The following is a 27,734-nucleotide window of genomic DNA, read 5'->3' on the forward strand; positions in this document are numbered from 1 at the left end:
TACTCAGACAGCAAGATCAAACCAGTCAATCCCAAAGGAAATCAACTCTGAATGCTCACTGGACGGACTGGTGCTGAAGCTCCAATACTTTGGCCACCTGATGTGAAGAGCCGACTCACTGGAAAAGTCCCTGATGCTGGGAAAGATTGAGGGCAGGAGGAGAAGCAGGTGACAGAGGATAAGATGGTTGGATGACATCACCAACTCAATGGACATGAGTTTGCGCAAACTCTGGGAGACGGTGAAGGACCGGGAAGCCTGGCGTGCTGCAGTCCATGGGGTCACAAAGAGTCGGACACAACTAAGCGACTGAACAACTTACGAACAGAAAACATAACGAGAGAAAAGATTCCCATGACAACTGCAACTGAACAGAAGTAAACCTGGGTATAAACAACAAAAATGATAAAGGACTCTACAAAGAAAATTTTCATCTCTATTTAGGCATCTCAGAAAAGACTGGAATAGAAAGACTCAGTACTGGAACGAAGCTCAGTATTGGAATGAGGGCAGTTTCATCAGTCAGGCTCCAGGCAGGAAACTGATGATACAATTCAAGGAGTAACTGAGAAGAAATTCAGGAAAGAAATATTTACTAAGGTCTGGGTGTGGTGAAGCTCTCAGAAGCCAGCAGTAGCAGGAAGCTGTTACTTCTACATCCTAGTGAGGACTCTCACCATAGGTGAGGAAATACCAGGTAGAAGGTGAACCTTCAGGAGACAAACAGTGCTAAGAAGGTGAGAGGCTGGGAAATACACCCTGAACCTCTCCTTCCGCCACCGCCCATCTGCTGCCAACCCTCCCACGTCCAGCAAGAAGCCAGGGGCAAGAGACAGCCGGCCAAAGAAATCCACAAAGGTCAGCCTCCTGAGTTGGTGCAAAAAGAAGACCCAGCAGCTTGTCTCTTCTGACTCCTTACTCTCTGTTAGGCACTGCTCTAACCATGTTGTTTGGATGAATTCTAAGAAGGGCAGTTTGCCCACACAACAAACTCGAACAATCCCAGCAAAACATACCAATAGGATATTTTATGGGTCTGAGAGGGGAGTTTTTGACTAATGATAAATACTTCTAGAATAATAAACATGCATGCCCAACCAGGTAGGGGAAAAAAGAGGGGACAAGAGTCCTCTCATATATTTTAAAGTATTATTAAGCTATAACACACACAACAGTTTAATCCTGGCACATCAACAGACTGCTCACTCAAAGAGAATAGGGTACAGCAATAAACCAAATAGATACCAGAATTTCACTCATGATAAAGGTGGCATTTCAAATACATGGGGGTAAAGTTGTCTATTTAACAAACGGTTTAGGGGAAACTGGATAGTAAGTAAAGGAAAAAAGCTAGATTTGTGCCTGATTTCTTACACCACAATAAATTTTAGAAGAAGCAAAGATCAAAACATGAAAAACAAACTGTGGAAATAGAATTATCAATGTAAAAGACTGGAAGAATACAAGAAAGCTCTGTTATCTTGAGGCATAGCAGATGAGACTCTAAGTATGACAGAAGCCTTAAAAAGGGGTGAAATGATAGACTTCACTAAATTACCACACACAAAGAATTACCATAAAAAGTCAAAAGAGATTAAATACTAGTAACATTATAAGAAGAATTATTTCCCTAATGTTGGGACACTACTTTTATGATACAACAAGACATTTTACATGTTATTTAAAAATATAAATGCCATTAAAATAAAAATGTGCATAGTATCACTTACAACTAGAGAAGCAAAACATACTTAAGTAGATACCTTTTTAACCCAGCACATTGTTGAGGACTAAAAACATTGATGATAACACCTCAGTGCCAGTGAGGGTGTGGCGATGCCAGAAGAAAGAAACAGCAGGTATTCTGCGTTATTCAAACTCTCATCATCTAACTCAGGAACCAGCGCCCGCCCAATCAGTTTTCAAATGGCCCCCTCACTGTACAGACTGTCCCTACTCTGGCCATCCAAATCTTAGGAACTAAACAGATTTCAGTAACACCACATCTCTCACTATTTGAACTCACTGCACAAACTCTCACTGTGTTAATTTAAGAAAAGATATGAACAAGGAACACACTGTGAAGTATACAGACAGTTTTACAGTAAGAATGTCAATTGATGCAACCCTTTTGGAGCTAAAGGAATTGTAAATGCATGTAGCTTTTGACCCTACTTCTTCTCCTTCTAGAAATGTACACCATGGATATACTTACGTGGGAATGTGAAAACACATGCACAGGATATTCACTGCAGCACTGTTTATAAAAAGACACACAAACAAAAGTACTATTAGCCTAAATATCTTTTTTTTTTTGGCCACACCATGTGGCTTGCAGGATCTTAGTTCCCCAATCAGGGATTGAACCCAGGCCCTGGTAGTGACGCCACTGGCCTGGCAGAGAATCATACATACGTAAATGCTCAGTTGTGTCAACTCTTTGTGGCCCCTACGGACTGTAGCTTGCCAGACTCCGAAGTCTCTGGGATTTCCCAAGCAAGAATACTGGAGCAGGTTGCCATTTTCCACTCCAGGGGATCTTCCTGACCCAGCAAATTTCCTAGCCTAAATATCTTAATCAACAGGAACATACAAGTTAAAGAATATTCATGCAATGAATTCATGAGTTTCCAGTTTTCCAGAGATGACTGATACTGGGAAAAGACCACTTAGTGAAACTAAGAACCAAAATGTCATTGTAAATATAAAAAATGATAATTGTTTTCTAAGATGGGCTCAATAAAGGACAGAAATGGTATGGACCTAACAGAAGCAGAAGATATCAAGAAGAGGTGGCAAGAATACACAGAAGAACTGTACAAAAAAGATCTTCATGACCCAGATAATCACGATGGTGTGATCACTGACCTAGAGCCAGACATCCTGGAACGTGAAGTCAAGTGGGCCTTAGAAAGCATCACTACGAACAAAGCTAGTGGAGGTGATGGAATTCCACTTGAGCTATTTCAAATCCTGAGAGATGATGCTGTGAAAGTGCTGCACTCAATATGCCAGCAAATTTGGAAAACTCAGCAGTGGTCACAGGACTGGAAAAGGTCAGTTTTCATTCCAATCCCAAAGAAAGGCAATGCCAAAGAATGCTCAAACTACCGCACAATTGCACTCATCTCACATGCTAGTAAAATAATGCTCAAAATTCTCCAAGCCAGGCTTCAGCAATATGTGAATCGTGAACTTCCAGATGTTCAAGCTGGTTTTAGAAAAGGCAGAGGAACCAGAGATCAAATTGCCAACATCCACTGGATCATCGAAAAAGCAAGAGAGTTCCAGAAAAACATCTACTTCTGCTTTATTGACTATGCCAAAGCCTTTGACTGTGTGGATCACAATAAACTGTGGGAAATTCTGAAAGAGATGGGAATACCAGACCACCTGACCTGCCTCTTGAGAAATCTGTATGCAGGTCAGGAAGCAACAGTTAGAACTGGACATGGAACAACAGACTGGTTCCAAATAGGAAAAGGAGTACGTCAAGGCTGTATATTGTCATCCTGCTTATTTAACTTATATGCAGAGTACATCATGAGAAACACTGGACTGGAAGAAGCACAAGCTGGAATCAAGACTGCCGGGAGAAATATCAATAATCTCAGATATGCAGATGACACCACCCTTATGGCAGAAAGTGAAGAGGAACTCAAAAGCCTCTTGATGAAAGTGAAGGTGGAGAGTGAAAAAGTTGGCTTAAAGCTCAACATTCAGAAAACAAAGATCATGGCATCCGGTCCCATCACTTCATGGGAAATAGATGGGGAAACAGTGGAAACAGTGTCAGACTTTATTTTTTGGGGCTCCAAAATCACTGCAGATGGTGACTGCAGCCATGAAATTAAAAGACGCTTACTCCTTGGAAGGAAAGTTATGTCCAACCTAGATAGCATATCCAAAAGCAAAGACATTACTTTGCCAACAAAGGTCTGTCTAGTCAAGGCTATGGTTTTTCCTGTGGTCATGTATGGATGTGAGAGTTGGACTGTGAAGAAGGCTGAGCGCCGAAGAATTGATGCTTTTGAACTGTGGTGTTGGAGAAGACTCCTGAGAGTCCCCTGGACTGCAAGGAGATCCAACCAGTCCATTCTGAAGGAGATGAGCCCTGGGATTTCTTTGGAAGGAATGATGCTAAAGCTGAAACTCCAGTCCTTTGGCCACCTCATGCGAAGAGTTGACTCATTGGAAAAGACTCTGATGCTGGGAGGGATTGGGGGCAGGAGGAGAAGGGGACGACAGAGGATGAGATGGCTGGATGGCATCACTGACTCGATGGACGTGAGTCTGTGTCACTGACACAGTTCACTGACTCCTGGACATGAACTCTAGGAGTTGGTGATGGACAGGGAGGCCTGGCGTGCTGCGATTCATGGGGTCGCAAAGAGTCAGACACGACTGAGCGACTGAACTGAAATGAAGATTTTGACTTCCCAAATAAAAAATATAAAAACAAGTTTAGGTTATATCTAACAAAATTTAGGTTATAATTCTAACTATGCACAAATTCTAAGAATAAAAAAAGAATCAAGTATTGACTATTGTTGAGTGCAACCTTTTCAACAAAAATGTGTAATATATCCTTCATGTTTTCTTCCTTTTTTTTTTTTTAATTTTATTTTTAAACTTTACATAATTGTATTAGTTTTGCCAAATATCAAAATGAATCCACCACAGGTATACATGTGTTCCCCATCCTGAACCCTCCTCCCTCCTCCCTCCCCATACCATCCCTCTGGGTCGTCCCAGTGCACTAGCCCCAAGCATCCAGTATCGTGCATCGAACCTGGACTGGCATCTCGTTTCATACATGATATTTTACATGTTTCAATGCTATTCTCCCAAATCTTCCCACCCTCTCCCTCTCCCTCAGAGTCCATAAGACTGTTCTATACATCACTGTCTCTTTTGCTGTCTCGTACACAGGGTTATTGTTACCATCTTTCTAAATTCCATATATATGCGTTAGTATACTGTATTGGTATTTTTCCTTCTGGCTTACTTCACTCTGTATAATAGGCTCCAGTTTCATCCACCTCATTAGAACTGATTCAAATGTATTCTTTTTAATGGCTGAGTAATACTCCATTGTGTATATGTACCACAGCTTTCTTATCCATCATGTTTTCTTCCTCAAATCCTGATGATCATCTTTTCCAAAACTACTCAATGGCTTCATCCATTTTTCCTAAGATTCTCTCTTTAATTATTTGCATCAAAAGTCACTGTAATTGGGTTTCCTTAAAAACATCTATAATAGTATGTTATCATCTTTCACCTTCAGTTGACTGTCAATAGTTTTGAATTCTTTAATGTAACACACATGAATTTCATGAAAACCTGCATACTTTTTGTAAGATTTGCAATTTCAGTTTGCAACTGATTTTACTGTATTTGACCAATAAAAATATTAATAATGGACCAGGAGCAATATTTAAGTGGGAATAAATTTTTAAAGTGGTAAATTTTTTTTTTCCAGTAATCATTCTAGTAACAGATACTAGATATCTATGCATAGAAAACAGTGATCAAATTGCCAACATCTGTTGGATCATAGAAAAAGCAAGAGAGTTCAAGAAAAATATCTGCTCTATTGACTACGCCAAGCCTTTGACAATGTGGATCACAAGAAACTGGGGAAAATTCTTCAAGAGATGGGAATACCAGACCACCTGACCTGCCTCCTGAGAAATTTGTATGCAGGTCAAGAAGCAACAGTTAGAACTGGACATGAAATAACAGATTGGTCCCAAGTTGGGAAAGGAGTATGTCAAGGCCGTATATTGTCACCCTGTTTATTTAACTTAAATGCAGAATACATCATGTAAAATGCTGGGCTGGATGAAGCACAAGCTAGAATCAAACCTCAGATATGCAGATGACAACACCCTTATGGCAGACAGTGAATAAGAACTAAAGAGCATCTTGATGAAAGGGAAAGAGGAGAGTGAAAAAGTTGGCTCAACATCCAAAACACTAAGATCATGGCATCCAGACCCATCACTTCATGGCAAATAGATGGGGAAACAATGGAAACAGTGACAGACTTTATTTTGGGGGCTCCAAAATCACTGCAGATGGTAACTGCAGCCATGAAATTAAAAGATGCTTGCTCCTTGGAAGAAAAGTTATGACCAACCTAGACAGCTTATTAAGAAGCAGAGACAACACTTTGCTGACAAAGGTTCATCTAGTCAAAGCTACGGTTTTTCCAGTAGTCATGTATGGATGTGAGAGTTGGACCATAAAGCTGAGCACCGAAGAACTGATGTTTTTGAACTATGGTGTTGGAGAAGACTCTTGAGAGTCCCTTGGACTGCAAGGAAATCAAACCACTGAATCCTAAAGGAAATCAGTCCTGAATATTCACTGGAAGGACTGATGCTGAAGCTGAAACTCCAATACTTTGGCCACCTGATGCAAATAACTGATTCACTGGAAAAGACCCTGATGCTGGGAAAGACTGAAGTCACGAGGAGAAGGGGACAATGAGGATGAGATGACTGGACGGCATCACTGGCTCGATGGACATGAGTTTGAGTAAGCTCCGGAGCTGGTGGTGGACAGGGAAGCCTGGCAGGCTGCAGTCCATGAGGTCACAAAGAGTCGAACACAACTGAGCAACTGAACTGAACACAGACACTAAGGAATCACTAAGAGAATGACATACCGACTATATTCATACAAAGATGCTCAAGATTTATGTATTTATAGAATAATGCTTATTATGATTTCATGTGCTTAAAAAAGATTTCCATATATATACCTATAAAATGTACTCAGATATGTGAACAAAGTTGCAATAAAAAAACCTTTAAGAAACTACAAACACTATTTATCTCTGGGGAACTGGGAAGGAGAGGTTTCCTTAACTGCATTCAATACCCTACTGAATTTTTAAATTTCACCACAAAGTATTACTTTTACAATAATGATGGTGATGAGGACGCTATGGGCATGCTGTGTGGGGGTGCTGAGTCGCTCAGTTGTGTTCGACTCTTTGCGACCCCACGGACTGTAGCCAGCCAGGCTCCTCTGTCCATGGGATTCTCCAGGCAAGAATACAGGAGTGGGTTGCCATGCCCTCCTCCAGGGGATCTTTCAGACCCAGGGATCAAACCCAAGTCTCTTACGTCTCATGCACTGGCAAGAGGGTTCTTTACCACTAGCACCACATGGATAATGCTGTGACTAAGCTATAAATTAAGTACCTAGTAATAATACAGAAAAATCTGTGATTCCAGCTTCCAGGAGTTTAAACTAAGTCCCAACTTACTGAAGCCATTAAATGTAGAAATCTCAAAAGTTGGTTAATGAAAAGCCTTTCAAAAGATATTCTTACACAACACTTGATTACCCTAATAGTTGTTTTTTTTTCCCCCCTAAATATATTACTTCAGACAGCAAACTTTTTATTCCATTATCCTTTAAACAGGAGCAATGAGCTTTGAAGTTTAACAATGAATCAAAAAATTCACCAATACGTTTTACATTCTACATTGCAACTAACTTCTCAGAAACTACCACTTCTTGAGTTCTGGCATCACATCAAAGAAAAATATCCACCATTATAAGGACAGGCAACTACAATACATCTCTTTTCCAACTAGCAGGGCTGGATTTTCTTCATATACTTCAGCCAAAGCAACACACTGAAACAAGTTCCAAGCAGACTGTCTTCCATTAAGCAAAAACTAATGAGATCTGAAAAGTGTAAGTCAATGACACTCATTAATTTTTGTGCTTTGGAAGATACAGAATTTTTTCATTAAAAAACATTTTGTTAACACACAATTGGTATAGTTATTTTTTAAATGAATAGTAGTTGAATTTTTCTACTTTGTAATGCAAAAAATATCAATAGATAAAATCCATATTTAAAAAAAGCTCTTTAGCATCTTCACCAATTTTGTTAGCATGGTCCTAAAGCCAAAAATTTTGAGACCAGTTCATTTCAGTCACTCAGTCGTCTCCGACTCTTTGTGACTCTATGGACTATAGTCCATAGAATTCTCCAGGCCAGAATACTGGAATGGGTAGCCTTTACCTCCTCCAGGGGATCTTCCCAACCCAGGGATCGAACACAGGTCTCCCACACTGCAGGCCTATTCTTTACCAGCTGAGCCACACAGGAAGCCCAAGAACACTGGAGTGGGTAGCCTATCCCTTCCCCAAAGGATCTTCCTGACCCAGGAATCGAACTGGGATCTCCTGCACTGCAGGCAGATTCTTTACCAACTGAGCTATGAGGGAAGCCCCCCCCCCAAAAAAATTATGTTAACACACAATTGGTTATTACTGTTATTGTTAAATGAATAGTATTTGAATTTTTCTACTTTGTAATACAAAAAAAAAAAAAAAAATCAAGAGATAAAACCCATAGTTTAAAAAAATCTCTTTAGCCTCTTTACCAATTTTGTTAAGAGAGGAAAGTGGTCCTGAAACCAAAAATTTTGAGATCAGTCCAGTTCAGTTGCTCAGTCGTTGTCCGACTCTTTGTGACCCCATGGACTACAGCACGCCAGGCTTCCCTGTCCATCACCAACTCCTAGAGCTTGCTCAAACTCATATCCATCGAGTCAGTGATGCCATCAAACCATCTTATCCTCTGTTGTCCCCTTCTCTTCCTGCCTTCAATCTTTCCCAGGATCAGGGTCTTCTTCCAATGAGTCAGTTCTTCACATCAGGTGGCCAAAGAAATGGAGTTTCAGCTTCAGCATCAGTCCTTCCAATGCATATTCAGGACTGACTTCCTTTAGGATGGACTGGTTGGATCTCCTTGCAGTCCAAGGGACTCTCAAGAGTCTTCTCCAACACCACAGTTCAAAAGCATCAATTCTTGGGTGGTCAGCTTTCTTTATAGTCCAACTCTTACACCCATACCTGACCACTGGAAAAACCATAGCTTTGACCAGATGGACCTTTGTCAGCAAAGTTGAGATGGTAAGGACCAAAAGGCAAACAGCTTGGAACAATCTGTGTACAGCTGGAATCAAGAATGCCAGTAAAAATATCAATAACCTCAGATATGCAGATGACACCACCCTTACGGCAGAAAGTGAAGAGGAACTAAAAAGCGTCTTGATGAAAGTGAAAGAGGAGAGTGAAAAAGTTGGCTTAAAGCTCAACATTCAGAAAACTAAGATCATGGCAGGTCCCATCACCTCATGGGAAATAGATGGGGAAACAGTGTCAGACTTTATTTTGGGGGGCTCCAAAGTCACCGAAGATGGTGACTGCAGCCATGAAATTAAAAGATGCTTATTCCTTGGAAGGAAAGTTATGTCCAACCTAGATAGCATATTCAAAAGCAGAGACATTACTTTGCCAACAAAGGTCTGTCTAGTCAAGGCTATGGTTTTTCCAGTGGTCATGTATGGATGTGAGAGTTGGACTGTGAAGAAAGCTGAGAGCCAAAGAATTGATGCTTTTGAACTGTGATGCTGGAGAAGACTCTTGCAAGTCCCTTGGACTGCAAGGAGATCCAACCAGTCCATCCTAAAGGAGACCAGTCCTGGGTATTCATTGGAAGGACTGATGCTGAGGCTGAAACTCCAATACTTTGGCCACCTCATGTGAAGAGTTGACTCATTGGAAAAGACCCTGATGCTGGGAGGGATTGGGGGCAGGAGGAGAAGGGGAACAGCAGAGGGATGAGATGGTTTGATGGCATCACTGACTCGATGGACATGAGTTTGAGTAAACTCCGGGAGTTGGTGATGGACAGGGAGGCCTGCTGTGCTGCAGTCCATGCGGTCACAGAGTCAGACATGACTGACTGAACTGAACTGAAGATGAATTATAACGTGATGGAGCTAGGGTTGGGGGGTGAAATGTTACAGATACTAAGCTTGTTTTTAGATCTAATCTAATGCCTTCTTTACAAGTCAAGAAATGGGAAAAATGTATTTAAAGTTTTTATATTAACCTTCATATTTAGATTTCCAGTGTCTTCATCTTATCCTGTGGATCAGATTTACCATCTGGTGTCACTTCCTGACAACCTTAAGAGCTTCTCATATTTCTTTTAAGGCCAGTCTGCTTGCTACAAATTTCTCTAAGTCTCTTCATAGGAACATATTTATTTCACCCTCATTTCTGAATGATAGCTTTGCCAAATGTAGAATTGTTCACAGGCAGCTTTTCTTCTTCCAGCCCTTCAGGCATGTCACCCCACTGCCAGAGTTTCTGAGGAGAAGGCAGCCACTGATGGTAACTGAATTCTTTGTCTTGCTGTTCTCACAGTTTCCTTGTCTTTCAACAGATTGTCTATGCTGCATCTAGGCACAGGTCTCTTTGTATTATCTTACCAAGATTCACTGAGGTCCTGGATGTGTAAAGCTCTTCATCAAATTTGGGAAGTTTCCCAAAATGCTGTTTTCTGCATCTTTCTCTCTCTTTCTGAGATTCCCATTACACATATGTTTTATGCTTGAGTCTGAGGCTCTGTACATTTTTCTCTTTTTCAGACTGAATCCTATCTGTTGGTCTGTCTTCGGATACATTGACTGTTTTTACTAGCATCCCAAAACTGCTGCTGAGCCCCTCTGGTGAATTTTTCATTTTGGGTATTGTAGTCTTCAAGTCTAGAATTTCCATTTCAACGTTTCACTTTGGAATACATCTAGATTTATTCGCAAAGAAGCTGCAAAGACAGTACAGAGAATTCCTGTATATGCTTCACCTTGCTTCTCCTCAAGTTAATACCTTACATAATCATGATACACTTATCAAAAGAAAGTAACATGGATTCAAAACTGTAGACTTTACTCAGATTTCACCAGTTTTCCCTCAAACGTCTTTTTTCTGTTACAGGATCTAATGCTGAATACCATATTGCATTTAGCCATTATGTCTCCTTCAGTTCAGTTCAGTCACTCAGTCGTGTCCGACTCTTTGTGACCCCATGAATCGCAGCATGCCAGGCCTCCCTGTCCATCACCAACTCCCGGAGTTCACCCAGACTCACGTCCATCGAGTCAGTGATGCCATCCAGCCATCTCAACCTCTGTCGTCCCCTTCTCCTCCTGCCCCCAATCCCTCCCAGCATCAGAGTCTTTTCCAATGAATCAACTCTTCACATGAGGTGGCCAGAGTACTGGAGTTTCAGCTTTAGCATCATTCCTTCCAAAGAAATTTCAGAATGGACTGGTTGGATCTCCTTAGTCTCCTCTAATCTGTAATAACTTCTTTGTTTCTCATGACCTTGACAGCTTTCAAGAGTACCGGTCGGGTGCTCATGTAGCATGATCCCAAGTTTCACTCTATTTTCTCATGACTGGACTCAGGTTATAGGTCTTGACATTCTATCAAGGAGAGGCTTCTTTTTGGGTTGTTTGTTTGTTTAAATAATTTTTACACTCCATTTGTTGGAGAATCTCCATTTGTTGATTAACTATTGTCATATTTTCCTTTAATTATTTAAATACAGTTTCCTTTGGTTCTTTTAACATAGTTACAGTAGTTGAAGTCTACTAAATCTAGCATTTGGGAACATTCAGACACAATTTTGGGGGCTGCTATTTTTTCCCCCCTATGCACTAGTTACACTTTCTTTCTGTTTTCTTCCATGGCTTGTAATTTTGCTACTGCTAAGCCTTGGGATTTTATATAATGTAGCAACTCTGGACTCTGATTCTTTCAACCTTATAGGTATTGTTGCTGTGTTTGACTTTTCTGTCTGGTATCATGCCTAGGCTAAATATGTGAACTCTGCCTCCCCGAGGTATGTCATCACTCATGTCTCTGCTCAGTCTTGTTTTAAATAGATCTTTTTATTTTCAAGCCTGACTTCCCAGGGCCTGCAGCTTTGCATAACTTCGTGGTCAGCCTGTGACAGGACAGAGGTTATGCTCAACTCCTCAAGCCAGTGAGGTTCCCTTCCCTGCTGGCGGGTACGTGCGTGGGTAGGGGCTTCTGTGATGTTCAGCCTCTGTTCCAGTTTGCCCCAGGTTTCCTTTCCTCAGGGCCCTTTCACATCTCCCAGGCGCATGCATGTAACTTCAGGATCTTCTCAGGTCTTTCCCGGGTTTATGCTCCACCTTATCGAGCAACATGTTTACCCCAAACAGCACTGCAGTTCCAGGCTCTTTGAGCTCACCACCGGCCCTCCCCTACGCTTCTGAAAATCCCCATCCACAGAAGACATCACTGCACATCACCCATCACTCCAAAGAGCTGACCCTCTTCAAGCTGAAGTCTGGATGCCCTGCTTCCTACTGGCAGAACCACATGCCAAGCAAGCCAGGACACAGTGGAGTGAAATGGGAGGAGCTCCAATGAAGAATGCCACAGATTTTCATTTTTCTCACTCCAACAAGTTTAACGGCATTACACTTTCCAAAGTTTCATGCAATTGGCCTTTGGTCAGTCTCCAGAGTACTGAAATGGTTGCTTTAGAAAAGCAATGTAGAAGTAAAAATTGTATTCAAGTGTTCACACTCTTTGAACCAGTAATCCCAGTTCTATAAAAACCAACCTAAGGAAACCCCAAATGTGGAGAAAGCTGTGTATAGCACATTCTTTTACTTCTGCACAGAAAAACATGAGATAAAAATGTCTAAAATGTTAACAGCAGTTATCTCTGGATGGGAGACTATGGACAATGCTTATTTTCTTTATAACAAGTGTGTATTAACTTTGGTCCAAAAAAAAATTCAAGTGACTTTTTAGAATTCCTCTTAACAAATATCACCCAACTCTCTCTTTTAATGTGTTTGCTATTCCCAGTCCAAATGGACAGGGCTCCTGTTTTAATTCTGGGTTTTTCCTTCCCACTCACTGAAAAAAACTCAGAGAAGCACAATCAGAAAGGCACTCTCAGAAGGAGATCTAAATCCAAATCCTAGAAACACTGTTTACAGCTTTGCTACTCTGGGTAATTTTTCTAAATCTCAACGCATCCTTAAAAAAGATTACGTAATCTTAGAGATTAAGATAGCTCCAACACCACAGAGGGCAGCTCAGAAAGGGTATAAAAATGAAGTTGGAACTCTGGGGGGCGGGGGAGGGAAAAGTCTCAGACTATAAAATGAAATTGTCAATATAAGAATATGGTTTGGGATTCATCCCAAAGAGAGTTGTGGTGACGTATGACATGACATGATGAGCATGACTCTGACAGAGGAAGTTTGTCTCCCTTCTTCTGTAGTGAACACTTCTATGTGTTGTATAGGAAGGACACAGCAGGGAATAGTGTGAACAAGGTTTGTGCTTCCTGACCACACCTTCTGTGGTGGCAGGGATGGAGAATAAGGTCCGGGTAGAAGTCAGACAGAAATAGACAAATCCAATTAGTGGGTCTGTGCCATAAATAAAACAAGGTAATAAAACAGATGAGGGAGGGGTGCTTTTTAAATAGGGTGGTCAGGGAAGGCTCCTCTGCTAAGGGTGAGCTGAGACTTGAAGGAAGAAGAGGCACAGAAGACCTTGGGTCTGGGGGCAAAGCAGGGGCAAGGTCAAAGATGGGAAGAAACCTGACAATGTTCACAGACAGCAAGAAGACCACTGCATAAGGAAACAAGACTGAGCTTAGGAGGGATTAGATCCCATGGGGCTGTATGATGAAAAGGAGTTTGGATTTTATTTTCATTATGACAAGAACCATGAAACAGGGATTTTTCAGCAGAGTAGCATGATCTGGTTGCATTTTTAAAATTACTTCGAGACATCCCCTGGTGGTCTAGTGGTTAGGATTTGACGCTTTCACTGTGGAGACCTGTGTTTAATCCCTGGTCAGGGAATGGAGATCCTGCAAGCCATATGGAGCAGCCAAAAATAAAAATTTTTTTTTTGACAGATCTGGCCAGAGAGAATTCTAGCAATAGGATACTACATACCTTGAACTAGTAGGAGTGACAGCACTCTCAGAGGCAGAATCGAGCAGAACTCCCACACAGGTGGAATTTCAGCTCTTTCTTTCTAAGCAAGCATAAAGGTCTCTTGTCAAACCTTCCTTGGTTCTCCCAGCTTCACTGTGCCACCACTGAACTTCACACACAATCCTAATCAAGTACTGCAATCATGTCCTTACACAGATGTCTTTCCTGATGGACGAACTCTAAGAATGGAGGCAGGAAGCATGTCTTATTTATTTTTGATAAACCAAGCCAAATGCCTGGCAGAGTAAAAGTGCTCCATAAACTCCTGACTATTGCAAGAAGGAACAAACCCATTTTAAAACGTTCAAAGCTGTGTGTATTAGTAAAGGACCACCAACACGGTGGCTTACAACAACAGATATTTACTCTCCGTCTGCAGGCTAGCAGTCCAAAATCAAGGTGTGGGCAGGGCTGTGCTGCTCTGAATAAACGAAGGCTTGAGGGAGGAGTCCTCCCAGCAGTGTAGTGGTTTCCCACGTGGCTCGGCCAGCACTGGAGCTCCTGGCCCGCAGCTGCCATGAGTCCAGTCTCTGCTCGCTCTTCATGGCTTGCTTTCTTGTGTGTCAGAGGCTCTCTGGGTCCCTGCCTCTTCTTAGCCTCCAGTCTGCCCTAACCCATATGACCTCATCTTGACTGCATTTACAGAGATCTTCATTCCAAATAAGGTCACATTCTGAGTTTCCACATAGACATGAATTTCTGGTGGACTCTATTCAACCCATCACACCTTTCAACACTGCAATGGACTGCCTTAAAAAGCAGTAGTCTTCTCATTCCAAATGTGTTCAAGCAAAAATGGAACAGCCAAAATCAGGGTGTTCAGCTGAAGAGACTTCACATTGCCCAGCATGTGCTTAACCCCCTTGGTTCCAGTTACTCAGCTAGATGCTGGGGGGCTGACTCGCCCAGACTCCTCTCACTTTGATGTTCTATGATTCCAGGTCATAAATATTATAGCAGAAAGCTTACCTTCTCAGCTCTGAAATGGGCAAAATGTTTTTTGTAGACTATCTGCCTCCAAACTCAGTTCATTTTTCCATTAACAATGTAGTGCATTCCTCCATACATCAAACCAGGACTATAATTCCATTTTAATAAACCATTTTGAATACCTACTATATGCCAGTAACTCGTTTCTGACTAACTTATCGATATAGTAAATTATTAGCTTGTGCATCCCTATGGAGAACAATAAAATACAGCAACAAGGTAACGTGAAATACAGTAAACAGTGGCTAACACACTGGGTCAGGCACACACATCCTGAGGAGCACCTAGGCATGGAGAGTTTCAAGGCCATCGATTTCTAGGTTCTCAGCTTCCAAATGTACAATGTTCTAGAACCATTCTACTGACACTTTCCATTTACCTCCTCTGCCCTTTCATCTTTCCTCTTCTACCAGGGGTAACTCACACTTCCTAAAACTTCCTGTGTAGCTGGGGCCTGACAACAGCTGAGGAGCCCAAAGGAGAGTTTAAAGCATTCATGTTGAAAAAGTTAATTGCTTTCCGGACTGTGTATCAACGTTTTTTTTTTTTTTTTTTTTTTCAAGTCAAGGAGTCACCAGCTCCTACTATCATGAAAATGGAAAGAGGATCAAGTCCATTTGCTAAATCTATAAATGAGACTTCTCAATACTTCCACTATTAAAGTAAGAAAGAAGAAAATCAATGGAGAACTTCATCTTTTCTAATAATATTTATAAATAGATAAAAACTATTAATAAAATGATTAAAATAAAATTCATTTCCCATTAAATTTTTACTATTTAATACTTATAAATTTTATAACTCACATGTTATTTTGAATGTCTACTGGCTATCACTATATCAACAACTCAAGCCAAAATAAATTTGACATAGCCTTACAGACACAGAAAATTTCAAATGTTTTAAATTATAATTGTTTTTGCATAGAACTCAGAAGAAATGGTGACACTGCTAAAATATTTTCTATTTCCATCTGTTAAATTAATGAATGGATTTGCTTTTGTTGTACAAAAGTATACTGTGACTGATAATTATTCTTTTATACTTGAAAGCATTTTAAGGATAAGCAGAAACAATCAAATAGAAATGAGGTCAAAGAGAAAAGAAATATACAAATTCTGACTTGAAATTAAGAGCTTGCTCATACCACGGTTTAAGTAATACACCAAAATCTACATCATTTACAAATACTGACAATTGGAAGAAAAGTTCTAGATGAGTAAAAAGGGAGCCAGTCTTTTTTCAAGTTTTTCAAAGGGATGTGAGCAAAAAAATGTTTGAAAACCCTTGTGGTAAAAGTCAAAATATGTTGTTAGTCTTAACCTTTATCCTAAGATACTGCCTATTGGACATCCTCACCTGGATGGCTCCCCAAACACTTGAACTCGACATATTTAATGTGAACATAAAATGCACTCTACCACCCTTGCCCAGGCCTCCACACACATACACAAAAGAGGAAAAGAAGAAAAACAAAATCTGCCTCTTCTTTTGTATTTTTGTTAACTAGCCTCATGATCTAACTACTTGGTCTCCCAAATTTAAAAGGTGCAAAATTTTTGTTGGTTTGTTTTTAACCTCTCAAATCAAATCAGTTCCTAGGATCTAACTCCTCCTTTCTATTCCTTCCACCACTACCACTGCTCAAAATCTCTTCACAGGCTGTCATCAAATAGCTCTTCTTTAAAACAATAACTATACTTAAATGTACTTCCCAACACCTCCCATGGAGAGTGAAACCACTTTATCATTACCAGAGAGCTATATGCCTGCCAATCACACAAATGAGTTACCAAAGAATCACAGAATCATGAAGTCGGCGGGAATCAGAAGAGTGAAACCCCTACACAAGAACTTCATCCAAGTATCTTTTGGGAATTTATAATCTCACGAGGCAGTGTTCATGAGGTGTTCTTCTCTGGACATCTCGATCATAGATCCAGCCCAAATACAACTTATTTAACTTTTTCTAGGATTACTGTAGTTAAAAAAGAGATTTTTGTGATGCAGGGACTTCAAACCTGTGCTCTGTGATGACCTAGATGGGGTGGGACCGGGTAGGAGGTAGAAAGGAGGTTCAAGAGGGAGGGAACATAAACACACCCATGGCTGATACATGTTGATGTATGGCAGAAACCAACACAACATTGTAAAGCAACTATCCTTCAATTAAAAATAAATTTTTAAAAAGGAGATTCATGCTAAAAGAACATGTAAAATTACATAAACTTCTAAACAAGAAGTTAAGTTACTTATAATTTCACCATCCAAAGATAGCCTCAATTAGCATTTTGGGATATATACTGGCTCCACACCCCCCGCCCCCAGCCCTCTTTTGCAAGCATTCGATGTGTGTGAATGTTTATGCTTTGTGATTTATTTTTAAACAAAAAATTTTTTTAAAACGCCAAGGTTTTGTTTGCTAGCTTAATGTTGCTATAAACAATTTTTCATGCAATTAAATAATCTTCAAATTCTTCCAAGTTATTTAAGTAGGTACGTAATACAGAAATAACAGGAAATACTAAAACTTATGTAGCCATTTGTAAACCATACAATATATACTTTAAATTCAATGCATTTTAGTAGTCACACAATGTAAAGAATATCATATACTCAGAAGAATACTATAATTTAACCAATTCTTGGAAAAGACTCTGATGCTGGGAGGGATTTGGGGGCAGGAGGAGAAGGGGACGACAGAGGATGAGATGGCTGGATGGCATCACTGACTCGATGGATGTGAGTCTGAGTGAACTCCGGGAGTTGGTAATGGACAGGGAGGCCTGGCGTGCTGCGATTCATGGGGTCGCAAAGAGTCGGACACAACTGAGCGACTGATCTGATCTGATCTGAAATTAGGTTTTTAATTTTTCAGTGATAAATACATGATGAATATCCCTGAAGATTATTAATCTTTATCTAAATTTCTAGTTATTTGCTCAGTACAGATTCCCAAAAGGAAATTATCAGGCAAAAGTATTAATTTTATTCAATTGTCAAATTAATTTTCAGAAAACTTAAAATGACTTAGACTCCTACTAGCAGCTTGCATGAGTACAATCTTCAAGCTATACACTTACTTTTTAAAAAGTTGTCAATGTGAAAACAAAAGTCAGTATCATTCTTTTAACAAGCATCTCTTTTATTACTAGTATGGTTAAATATAAGAACTCCCTTTCTATTTCTATTGTTTCTATCTATTGGTCCTTATCTACCCTCAGGTAACATCTTTTTTTCCCCAGATAGTAAGAGGAAGTAGAAGAGAATGCATGGGCTTTAAGGGTCAGAATGACCCAGAGGTGAATTTATTTTCAATACCTGGCTGTGTTGCCTTGGACAAGAGACAACTTTAAGCTTGGGTCTCCTCCCGTATATTAGCAACTGACCTCACAAAGAAAAAGGCACTGCAATTGAGAACATACAATCAAAGCAAAATCTAAATTAATCCTTTTCTTCTCATTCACATGGCAATCATTCAAATACTAAGAGACAGCAATGCTCCATCACTTCTCAACAGCCACTACCCACCTCCATTACCACCCCTTCCTGAGTCTTTTCTTCTCCAGACTAAATGCCTTCCATTTCCTCCATCACATATCAAACAATACAGTTTCAAATCACCTCACCACCCTAGTCACTGTCTTCACAGTATGACTTGGCTAAATCTTGTCCCCCTAGAACATGGCGTCTAGGACAAAATATTCCAGATATGAAATGAGAAGACCATAGTGAAGGTTATCATTTCAAACAATTGTCCCAAATCATCAAATGTTTTCTTTATCCAGATCTGTGAGTCAACAAAATCTATAACCCATAAACCCAGAAGTCTAACTATATTTCACTCGCCTTCACCAATGAGGCAGACCAGTTTGAAAGTAAGACTCTGGAACGTCAAAGGCTCTTCTCCAACATCTTGCCTGATGCTTCAGGCAAGGCAACTGCAAGTACTAAACTCAGTTTATGTACTCCTTAGTAAAAATGGGATCTAACGTCTCTAAGCTCAGTTTTTACTCACTCAGTAAAAATGGGAGTACTGCCTATTACCTCATAAAGTAATCTTTTATAAAGATTGAAAACATCAATTATAGTATCTGGCACATAGGAGGTACTCAATAAGTGAAAACAAATAATTATAATTAATATTAAAGAGAGATTACTGCCTCTTCATTAAGTGCTGTTTGCTGAGTACTTTACATGGTCTTGAGCCCAAGTTTGGTCTACTCAAAACTCTGAGAAAGAGAGTAGGTTTGGCCAAAATTTAGTCACCTAATTAACAATTTTTCTTTCCCAAACTATGCCCTCCCTGCCTTTGTCCCTGCCTTCTCCCTCTAGCCATCTTCTGAAAACGAAGCGCCAATCCCTACCAGCAGGTGGAGGCATGGAGCAAGAATCCTAAATTCCCATTCAAAATCAGAAGCAGGAGAGATTCGTGTCCATCACAAGATCAGTGGCACTGGTCCCTTAAGAAGGCTCTCTGCCAGCAGCCAAAATGAAGCCCTGCATGCTTAGAAGGCTCATCTACAAATATAATTTTTATTCCTTTCCCCATACCCTGATCACATGAACATTTATACCCGAATGCAACCATACAAAGTATCATTCACTCATGAATAATCTTTTGAAAGGTGTATTTGTCAACAACGTAAAAATTTACCTTAATTTCAGGCAAGAACAGACCATTTAAATGTGGAAGAGAATAAACACTTTTTTTTTAATTAGAAGAATAAAAATCAATTGTTGAAGTTTTCTGGAGTGGTCAAAGGGAATGTAAGAAGGTCCAGAAAACTTTGACTAAAGATCTGAGTGAAAAAAAGATAATGAGTCAAGAGATTTCTAAAAAAATTAGAAAGATTTTACAAAAACACAGCAAATGTGATACACAGTCTATAGTACAGACAAAAAAAAATTAAATTCATTAAGAGTATCTGCATGCAGTGAGGGATCTTTATCATGTAAAATTTCCTAAGGTCTCTATAACTATTAATGATTCTAGACAAAAATTGAGTCAAGCTAAACTTTGTCTATTTCCCTTTCTTTAGGTCTCCTCTTCCGAGCTTGTCTCTGTATCCATCCTCAGAAAAGAATTCAATTCTCTAAAACTGCTCTAACCCTTTTTGAAAAGAATGAAGGGAAGGAGGGAAGGAAGAGTTAGCAGAAGTCTTATCAAACTGCTTCAAAAAGAATGGATGGCACACATCCCTCCCTGTTTTCCCCTAAAGTGAGCCCCCTGATCTTCCTAACTCCTGTAAAGGGCTTAATATTTTACCTCTAGCAGGGCTTCCATGTTTAAAAAAGAACTTTTGAGTATCCAGTATATACAACTGACAGAACTCTAGGCAATGCAACAAAGCCACAAAATCTGGACAAAGGGCTAAAACCTCTCAACCTTTCACATCCCACAGACAACACATGCTCCTGATGACAACGTATAAACCAACAATTTCAACACCCTAATCTTCAGTCAAAACTACAGTCCAAATACACTATAAATTTACATTAATATTATGTGGGAGCAGGTATTTGCAGTATAAATACACACACACACGTTTATTTTGAAGTAAAAGCCCAAACATGGGAGCACTGAATTTAAATCAAATTATGAACCCTTTCTGCAAACAGAACAATGAAACCAAGGTTCCTACCAAAGGAGTGCCTAGTGGGCAGGAAGAAAGTCTCAGAAACAGAATCACTCCCTGGTTCACCACTGGCTACACGACCCTCCCCGCCCCCTCCATCATCCTCCCCACTGGCTTCTGAACACAGGCTAGTGAAGAGCCTTGCAGCTATGCTAACATTTGAAACAGTGCACCTTTACCATCTATTAGGTAGATAACAGCAGCCATAAATAAGCACAGGATATGCAAAGGAGGGACTTTATATTTGGGGGCTCCAAAATCACTGCAGACAGTGACTGCAGCCATGAAATTAAAAGATGCTTCCTCCTTGGAAGAAAAGCTATGACCAACATAGACAGCATATTCAAAAGCAGAGACATTACTTTGCCAACAAAGGTCCATCTAATTAAAGCTATGGTTTTCCCAGTAGTCATGTATGAATGTGAGAGTTGGACTGTGAAGAAAGCTGAGCACCGAAGAATTGATGCTTTTGAACTGTGGTGTTGGAGAAGACTCTTGAGAGTCCCTTGGACTGCAAGAAGATCCAACCAGTCCATCCTAAAGGAGATCAATCCTGGGTGTTCATTGGAAGGACTGATGCTGAAGCTGAAACTCCTATACTTTGGCCACCTGATGTGAAGAGCTGACTTATTTGAAAAGACCCTGATGCTGGGAAAGATTGAAGGTGGGAGGAGAAGCGGACAACAGAGGATGAGATGGTTGGATGGCATCACTGACTCGATGAACATGAGTTTGAGCAAGCTCCAGGAGTTGGTGATGGACAGGGAAGCCTGGTGTGCTGCAGTCTACGGGGTCACAAAGAGTTGGACACTACTGAGTGACTGAACTGAACTGAAGCAGAGGAAATGTCACAAAAGAGGAAATGCAAATGTACAAAAACATATCAGAAAGTGTACTCTTGTTTACTGCAAGTGAAAACAGTGTACCACAGCACATCTACGGAAGCAATAAAGCATTTACTTAAGTGTTTATAAAATATTTTAAATGTTTATCTAACATATAGTATCACGACTGCATACTATACAATTGGAAAGAGATATGCTCATTCATCTTTGAACCATAAAAGTGAAGATTCGAGAAAGTCAAAAAGCTTTCCTACCTCCTGACCCAATCAAGTGATTTCACTCTAAAGACCTGATCAAACTTGCATGAAGGTATTAAATGAAGTTTTGCAGATAACAGCAACAGCCCGAAAGGAACTCTTACATTTAGCATCCAAAGAATGAGCTACTGACAGATCAACATCGCATCACCACTAACCACCATCAACTACAACTACGCACCACATCTGCCAATACCTGAGCCAATAGCCACATGCAGCTATTTAAACAGAACTCAACTGAAAATTCAAACCCACAGTCAAAACTAGCCACACTTCAGGTGCTCATCCAGCTATATACATGGCTGTGTGTGTGTGCTCAGCTGCTCAGTCATGTCCAACTCTTTGTGATCCCATGGACTGTAGTCCACCAGGCTCCTCTGTCCATGGCATTTTCCAGGCAAGAATACTGGAGTGGGTTGCCATTTCCTTCTCCAGGGGATATTCCTGACATAGGGATCAAACCCACAACTCCTGCATTGGCAGGTGGATTCTTTACCATTAACACCAGCTGGGAGGCCCTGATACATGACTGTTGACTATTAGATAATACAGGAAACATTGCCATCATCAGAAAAACTTCTTCTGATAGTCTATTCATCTACTTAGCTGTGTCATGTCTCTCCTTCTCCCTTACATGCACCCATTTACCCAGAAATATCTTCTTAACCTTAGCCTAAGGAACTACCAAGTGAAGCTTACCTTCTTGTAGTCTCATGACACCTTGATAATGCCACTAGACAAGTATATCACATATAACCATACCATTTTCCTCACCAAAATTCTGTAAGCTTCTTCAAGGAGGAATCAACTGTTTTCCAAGGGGCTCTGAACTGTTCCAGCACACACAGGACTCTGATAATCTTTCCTATACTAAGAACACTGCTAAGGATGACAGATGTACACTATGACTACAAGTTAAAAATGTTTATGAATAAGGACGGCAAGGCTTCAAAAAGAAAAACCTGGTTAGGCTGGCAGGCTCACAAATGATTTTTTTTTTTTTAACTAATTCTTTGCATTTTCTCAGTACCTAACACATTCACAGAAGGTGTTCAGTAAATATTTGTGGAATAGTTTCTGTATTAAAAAAAAAAAGATACCAATAATGAACCCTATGGCAAAGGATGCACCTCTGGGTGATAATGATGTGCAGAGGTAGGTTCAGCAGTTGTAACAAATGTTACAACTGTAACAAATGATAAAATATCTCACAGGTAGGAGATGTTGATAACAGGGGAGGGGTGCATCTCTCCATGTTCTACTCAATTGTGCCATGAACATAGAACTGCTCTAAAAAAATTAAGTCTATAAAAAAGATATAGATGCTAAATCAGAAATCAAATTTAGCTTATTACAGTACTAAAAACATGTTTGCACATTAGATCCCCAAATTTTGTTCAATAATAATACATACCATAGACTTATGATCATTTTAAAAAAACTGAACACCTCAGATTTCTCACCCAAATTAGATTCGTTTCCAGTGCATACAAAATCTGATTGAAATAATCCCACGTGAATGGCACCCCACTCCAGTATTCTTGCCTGGAGAATCCCATGGACAGAGGAGCCTGGTAGGCTGCAGTCCATGGGGTCGCAGAGTCGGACACGACTGAAGCGACTTAGCAGCAGCAGCAGCAGCAGTGCTGTTTTGGCATGCTACCAATATACTAACTCAACTTCCACACTTAATAAGCACCTACCTATGAAAAGCACTGTGGCCACAGTGGTGAACAAGATAATTTCTGGTCTCACATTTTTGTTTTCCAAATAACAAAGGTATTCTGCGAGAGAAATGTTTAAATTCAGCTAACAAAAATCCCCAAAATGGCCACACACACACACAAAAATCTATTATCCTTATTTTTCAAATAATTCAAAAACCTCATTATCAACCATTCAAGAAAGTAGTACATGACCTGTTTTAAAACAAAAAGTTAATGCCTCATTTACTTGGCATCCTTGGGAGAACTGGTGCTCCACATAAATGAACTTTCCAGATAACTCATGCTTTCCCATTTAAGCACCAACACAAACTGGAGGTTTTGTTTGTTTTAAACAGTATCAATCTTTAAACTTTTAAAAACAGATTCTATTAAATACTATTTTGACTAATGTCAAAAACATGATTGTGCTGTAGACACTTAAGATGCCAAACTTTTTAAAAGATGCTGGTTTTGAAGAGTGTTTCTTGCAGTCTTGAGCTTATGGTGCATCAGTTGTCAACCTTTGCCGCTCTCAGTGTAAACCTGACTCCAGAAGCCTCCAAGCCCCCTGCAAATGTGCCGTTACTTGGAAAAGGAGTTTGTCAGAACTCAGAGGATCTCCAAATCTCCTTTGGCTGCTCAGAGTCTTCTGATTTCCTGAATCTGTTAAAAAGTCTACAGTTACAAACTCCAAAGCAAGTTTTGGATAAATGAGTTACTGCTAGACCTGGATGAAAGTCTTTATGTTGATTTCCTATTTTCAACTGAGGCTCAGTCAGTGATAACTGCATTAGCTATTCACTCATTCAGCCAGTATTTACTAAGTCCCTACTATGAACTGGGCTCCAATATGAAAGTAAAAATTGAAAAATGAAAAGATTGCTAGTTGTGAACATATTTTAAAATAGAAGTACTCTAAAAAAAAAAAAAAAATAGAAGTACTCTAAAATGACTTCTACTTAGTACCTAAGGAGGAAAAAAACAAGAACAGGTTTCCTCAAGTCTTTTCAATGAAACTACAAAACCACCTAAACTTTTTATAATTCCTGTAGCTCTAGACTTAGAAACTCAAGATTCAAGGGTAAATGAAGCTTTTGATTTAACCAAATATTTACTTTAGAAGCTCTGATTAAGGTTCCAAGATTTGTCTCTTTTTCAGTCTATTACAAATTCCCATTGGCCTAAAACAAATCACTATGATGTATGTTTTAGTATTAAATGATTATTAAAAAATTTGAAAATGATAAACATACCCACTCAGCACCATGGTAAGTTTAATGTCATTTTAATGTTGGCCATCACTAAGTTGAAAATTCAGGAGAACCAGAAGTTTCTGTACACATCACTTTGGGGTACAAACAATTTTTTTTTTTTAAGTTTTAAGAGTAAGTATAGTCATCTTCCCAAATGATTCAGAAGGTAAAACAATCTGCATGCAATGCAAGAGACGAAGGTTGGATCCTGGGTTGGGAAGATCCCCTGGAGAAGGAAAATGGCAACCCACTCCAGTATTGTTGCCTGGAGAATCCTACGAACAGAGGAGCCTGGCCAAAGGATGCCAAAGAGTCAGAGACGACTAAGCGACTAAGTATGGCATGGCATTACAGTGTGACTATCCAATATTTGCTTTATCTGCCACAATCAATTTTAAAATTCCATTACCCATTTATATCTAAAGGTAGGAAATGAATTAAGAAGGAATGGGGCTTAAAATTGGTCTCTGAGGATTAATTAAGGCATCAGGTAAAACCCCTGGCATCAGCCTTACTTGTATTAATTCCCTTGGAATCTCCGATATCATTCATTTTCTCCTTGGGGAGCACAACTAACCTTATTCACCTTTTATAATTTTACAAGTGATAACTGATTGCCTTCATTATAACATTTAGACTGAACCGGAAATGAGTATTAGTCATGCGCTACTGATATGAGAAAGGAAAAAGAGTTACTACCATTAAAAACCTTTTTAATCCATTAGTATCAATTTTTTAAAATTTGGAACCTGAAAATGCTTTAAGCAGTACTGTAAGGGCAGATCATGGACCTAACTTTCAAAATAACTACATAACATTATTTTTAAATGTCACTTACAGTAATCTTTACAAGTTGACTCTGACCTCATTAGCATACCACTTTGTCCTGTGAAAGAAGTCTGATTTTAAATAAAAACAATTCAGAGAAACCCAAATATAGGCTTCTGCTCTCTCTCGCCAAACTATTTAGGCAAAGAAGCAAATGACAAATATTTACTGGACACATCTACTCTAAGAAATCTCTATCAGGTGCCAGTAAAAAAAAAGAAATACAGACCGGGTTCAAGTTACTTACAATATACTTGTGTGTGTGGGGGGGGGAGATATGCTCCCATAAAAGAAGCTAATATTAATCAACAGGAAAAACAAACATATGTGACTTAAAATGTGATCATTAACATGTAACGTTCTGGCAGCAGAAATGGAGGGCAATCAGTTCAAATGTAAACAAAATTCTTCTGTCCTCCCTATTTTAAATCTGGCAATCAAAATCAGCCAGAAATAAGAGGCTGGGCCAACAGCATCACTACGGGGGAAAAAACCAAAAAACCGAAATTCTCAGGAGCAACTGGTACTGGACCATTCAAAACAAAGTCTTCCTGTGAGTGCTCCATCAGTAGTTTTTCTCTTAAAAATCTTATCAAATTAAAAATAAAACTGATTCCTGGCTATCAACCTTCCGGAAACCGAAGCTTTGAGGAGGCACTGTGAATACTTGTTTCTCCGACCTCACTTAGGGTCCATCCACAGAATCGAGTAAGTAGGGAGACGAGCAACCGAGAATCGGCCTATTGTTCGGAGAACTGCAGGACTATCCCAGCACCGCGGGGCGCGCGGGAGGCGCAAATCCAGCACAGGTGTGTAGGGGTGCGGGGTGGCCAGGTGTGCCCAGGACCACAAGTAAGAAAGAAAGAGGCCCAACTTCCAGACTGAGAAGTCAAGAAAAGGAAGACGACTTAAGTCATTCCGGACCCTTAAGCCGCTGGGCACAGAGGGGGGCGCGCCTGGGGAGGGTACGAAGAGGTTCCCAGAGCCCACCCGGGTCCAGCATCGAGCAGGCCGGGGTGGGGGGTGGGGTGAGGTTTGAGTCCCGAGGATCAAAGAAAAGCCTCTCGAATCGAGGGGGGTCAGCCTAGACATCCCCAAACAACGGGTAGTGCTGGTCGGGGGGGTGAACGGCGAGGACTGGGGAGTAGGGGTCGCGGAGGTGAAGCCAGGTGGAAGGAGGTAAACAAAAGAGCAGCCCCCAAGTGTGGGGGCCCCGGCGGCGGCGTTTACCTGGGAGAGCTGCCGGGGATTGGGGCAGCCGAAGAGCGCGGAGCTGGAGCTGAAGCTGATGGCTCCTCGGCGGCTGAGGACGTGCTGGGGGACCGGCCTGTCCAGAGGCAGCACCGGCAGCTGGTAACATACTTCCATTGAATACGCCCGCCCTGCCCCCGCGCGGCGCCCGCCCTGCCGCGGCCGCCGGCCCCTGCGCTGGGAAGGGGCCGCGGCTCGGGGGCGCCGGGCCGAGGCGGGGGCAGGGCGAGCGGGCGCCGACCCCGGGCCGGGAAGCCGCGCTCACGCCTCCCCCACCCCAACACTCCGCCGTGGACACCGGCGGGAAGGCGCTGCGGCGGCCGCGGCGACAGTTAACGAAGACCAGCTCGCGCCCGGCTCCCGGGGTGCAAGCGAAGGCAGCACCCGCCAAATCGGAGGGGGAACCCCGGCGTCCCCAGGCTGTTCGGCCCAGAGGAGAGGGTCCGGGGCGGGGGGTGGGAGGGCAGCGGAGCAGGAACGGAGCAAAAACAGAGCAAAGCGGTGCAAGAACACACAGCTGGAGCCAGCAGCGAGACCCTACGCGCGCGGGGCTCGGATGCAGGCACCAGCTCCGGCCGCGGTCCTGCCCCCTCCCCTCCCCTCCCCTCCCCCGGAGCCTGACTTCACTCCGCCGCCGGCGCGAGCCCGGCGTAATTCACACTTTGCAGCCGCGGACCCTGCGCCAACCACGGCCGCCGCCACCGTGACGTCACGACGCCGCGCCGCAGGCCCCGCGCCGCCGCAGCGCCTAGGGAGCCGGGCTAGCGGTGGTGGGGTTGAGCCGCCCTCCCCCGGGGCCGCACCTCGGGGCTCACTCACCATCCCCTCCCGCTGCCCTCCTCCCCGACCCACCCTCGTCCTGCAGCACTCCACCACCCTGGCCAAGGCGCGTGCGCACGAGGCCCCACCGTATGGGGATATTCCCCCTTATCGCTAAACTCTAGCGTTGGGGCGCGCGCTGAGGGTGTGGGGTGGGCTCCGCCTACGCGAGAGGCGCGATTCCGGCCTTTTCGCTTCGGAAACCCCAAGCACGCGGCCCAGTCGCAGCGCTCAGCCCTGACTGCGGGGTCACCGCCGTG

The 27,734-nt window shown here is 41.5% G+C and overlaps 1 protein-coding gene across 1 annotated transcript in view; it reads right to left on the minus strand.

Moving 5' to 3' along the window:
* The window catches only part of PDE7A (phosphodiesterase 7A), a 106,013-nt gene extending 79,197 nt beyond the window's left edge, over positions 1-26,816 (minus strand). Inside the window, exon 1 of the mRNA XM_027561080.1 lies at positions 26,635-26,816. Within this exon, the coding sequence (XP_027416881.1) occupies positions 26,635-26,772 (138 nt within the window). The 5' untranslated portion in view covers positions 26,773-26,816. The remainder of the gene's footprint in view (positions 1-26,634) is intronic.
* Between the last annotated feature and the right edge of the window lie 918 nt (positions 26,817-27,734).

The sequence above is a fragment of the Bos indicus x Bos taurus genome, chromosome 14 (assembly GCF_003369695.1).
Source record: "Bos indicus x Bos taurus breed Angus x Brahman F1 hybrid chromosome 14, Bos_hybrid_MaternalHap_v2.0, whole genome shotgun sequence".
NCBI classification, from domain to species: Eukaryota; Metazoa; Chordata; class Mammalia; order Artiodactyla; family Bovidae; genus Bos; species Bos indicus x Bos taurus.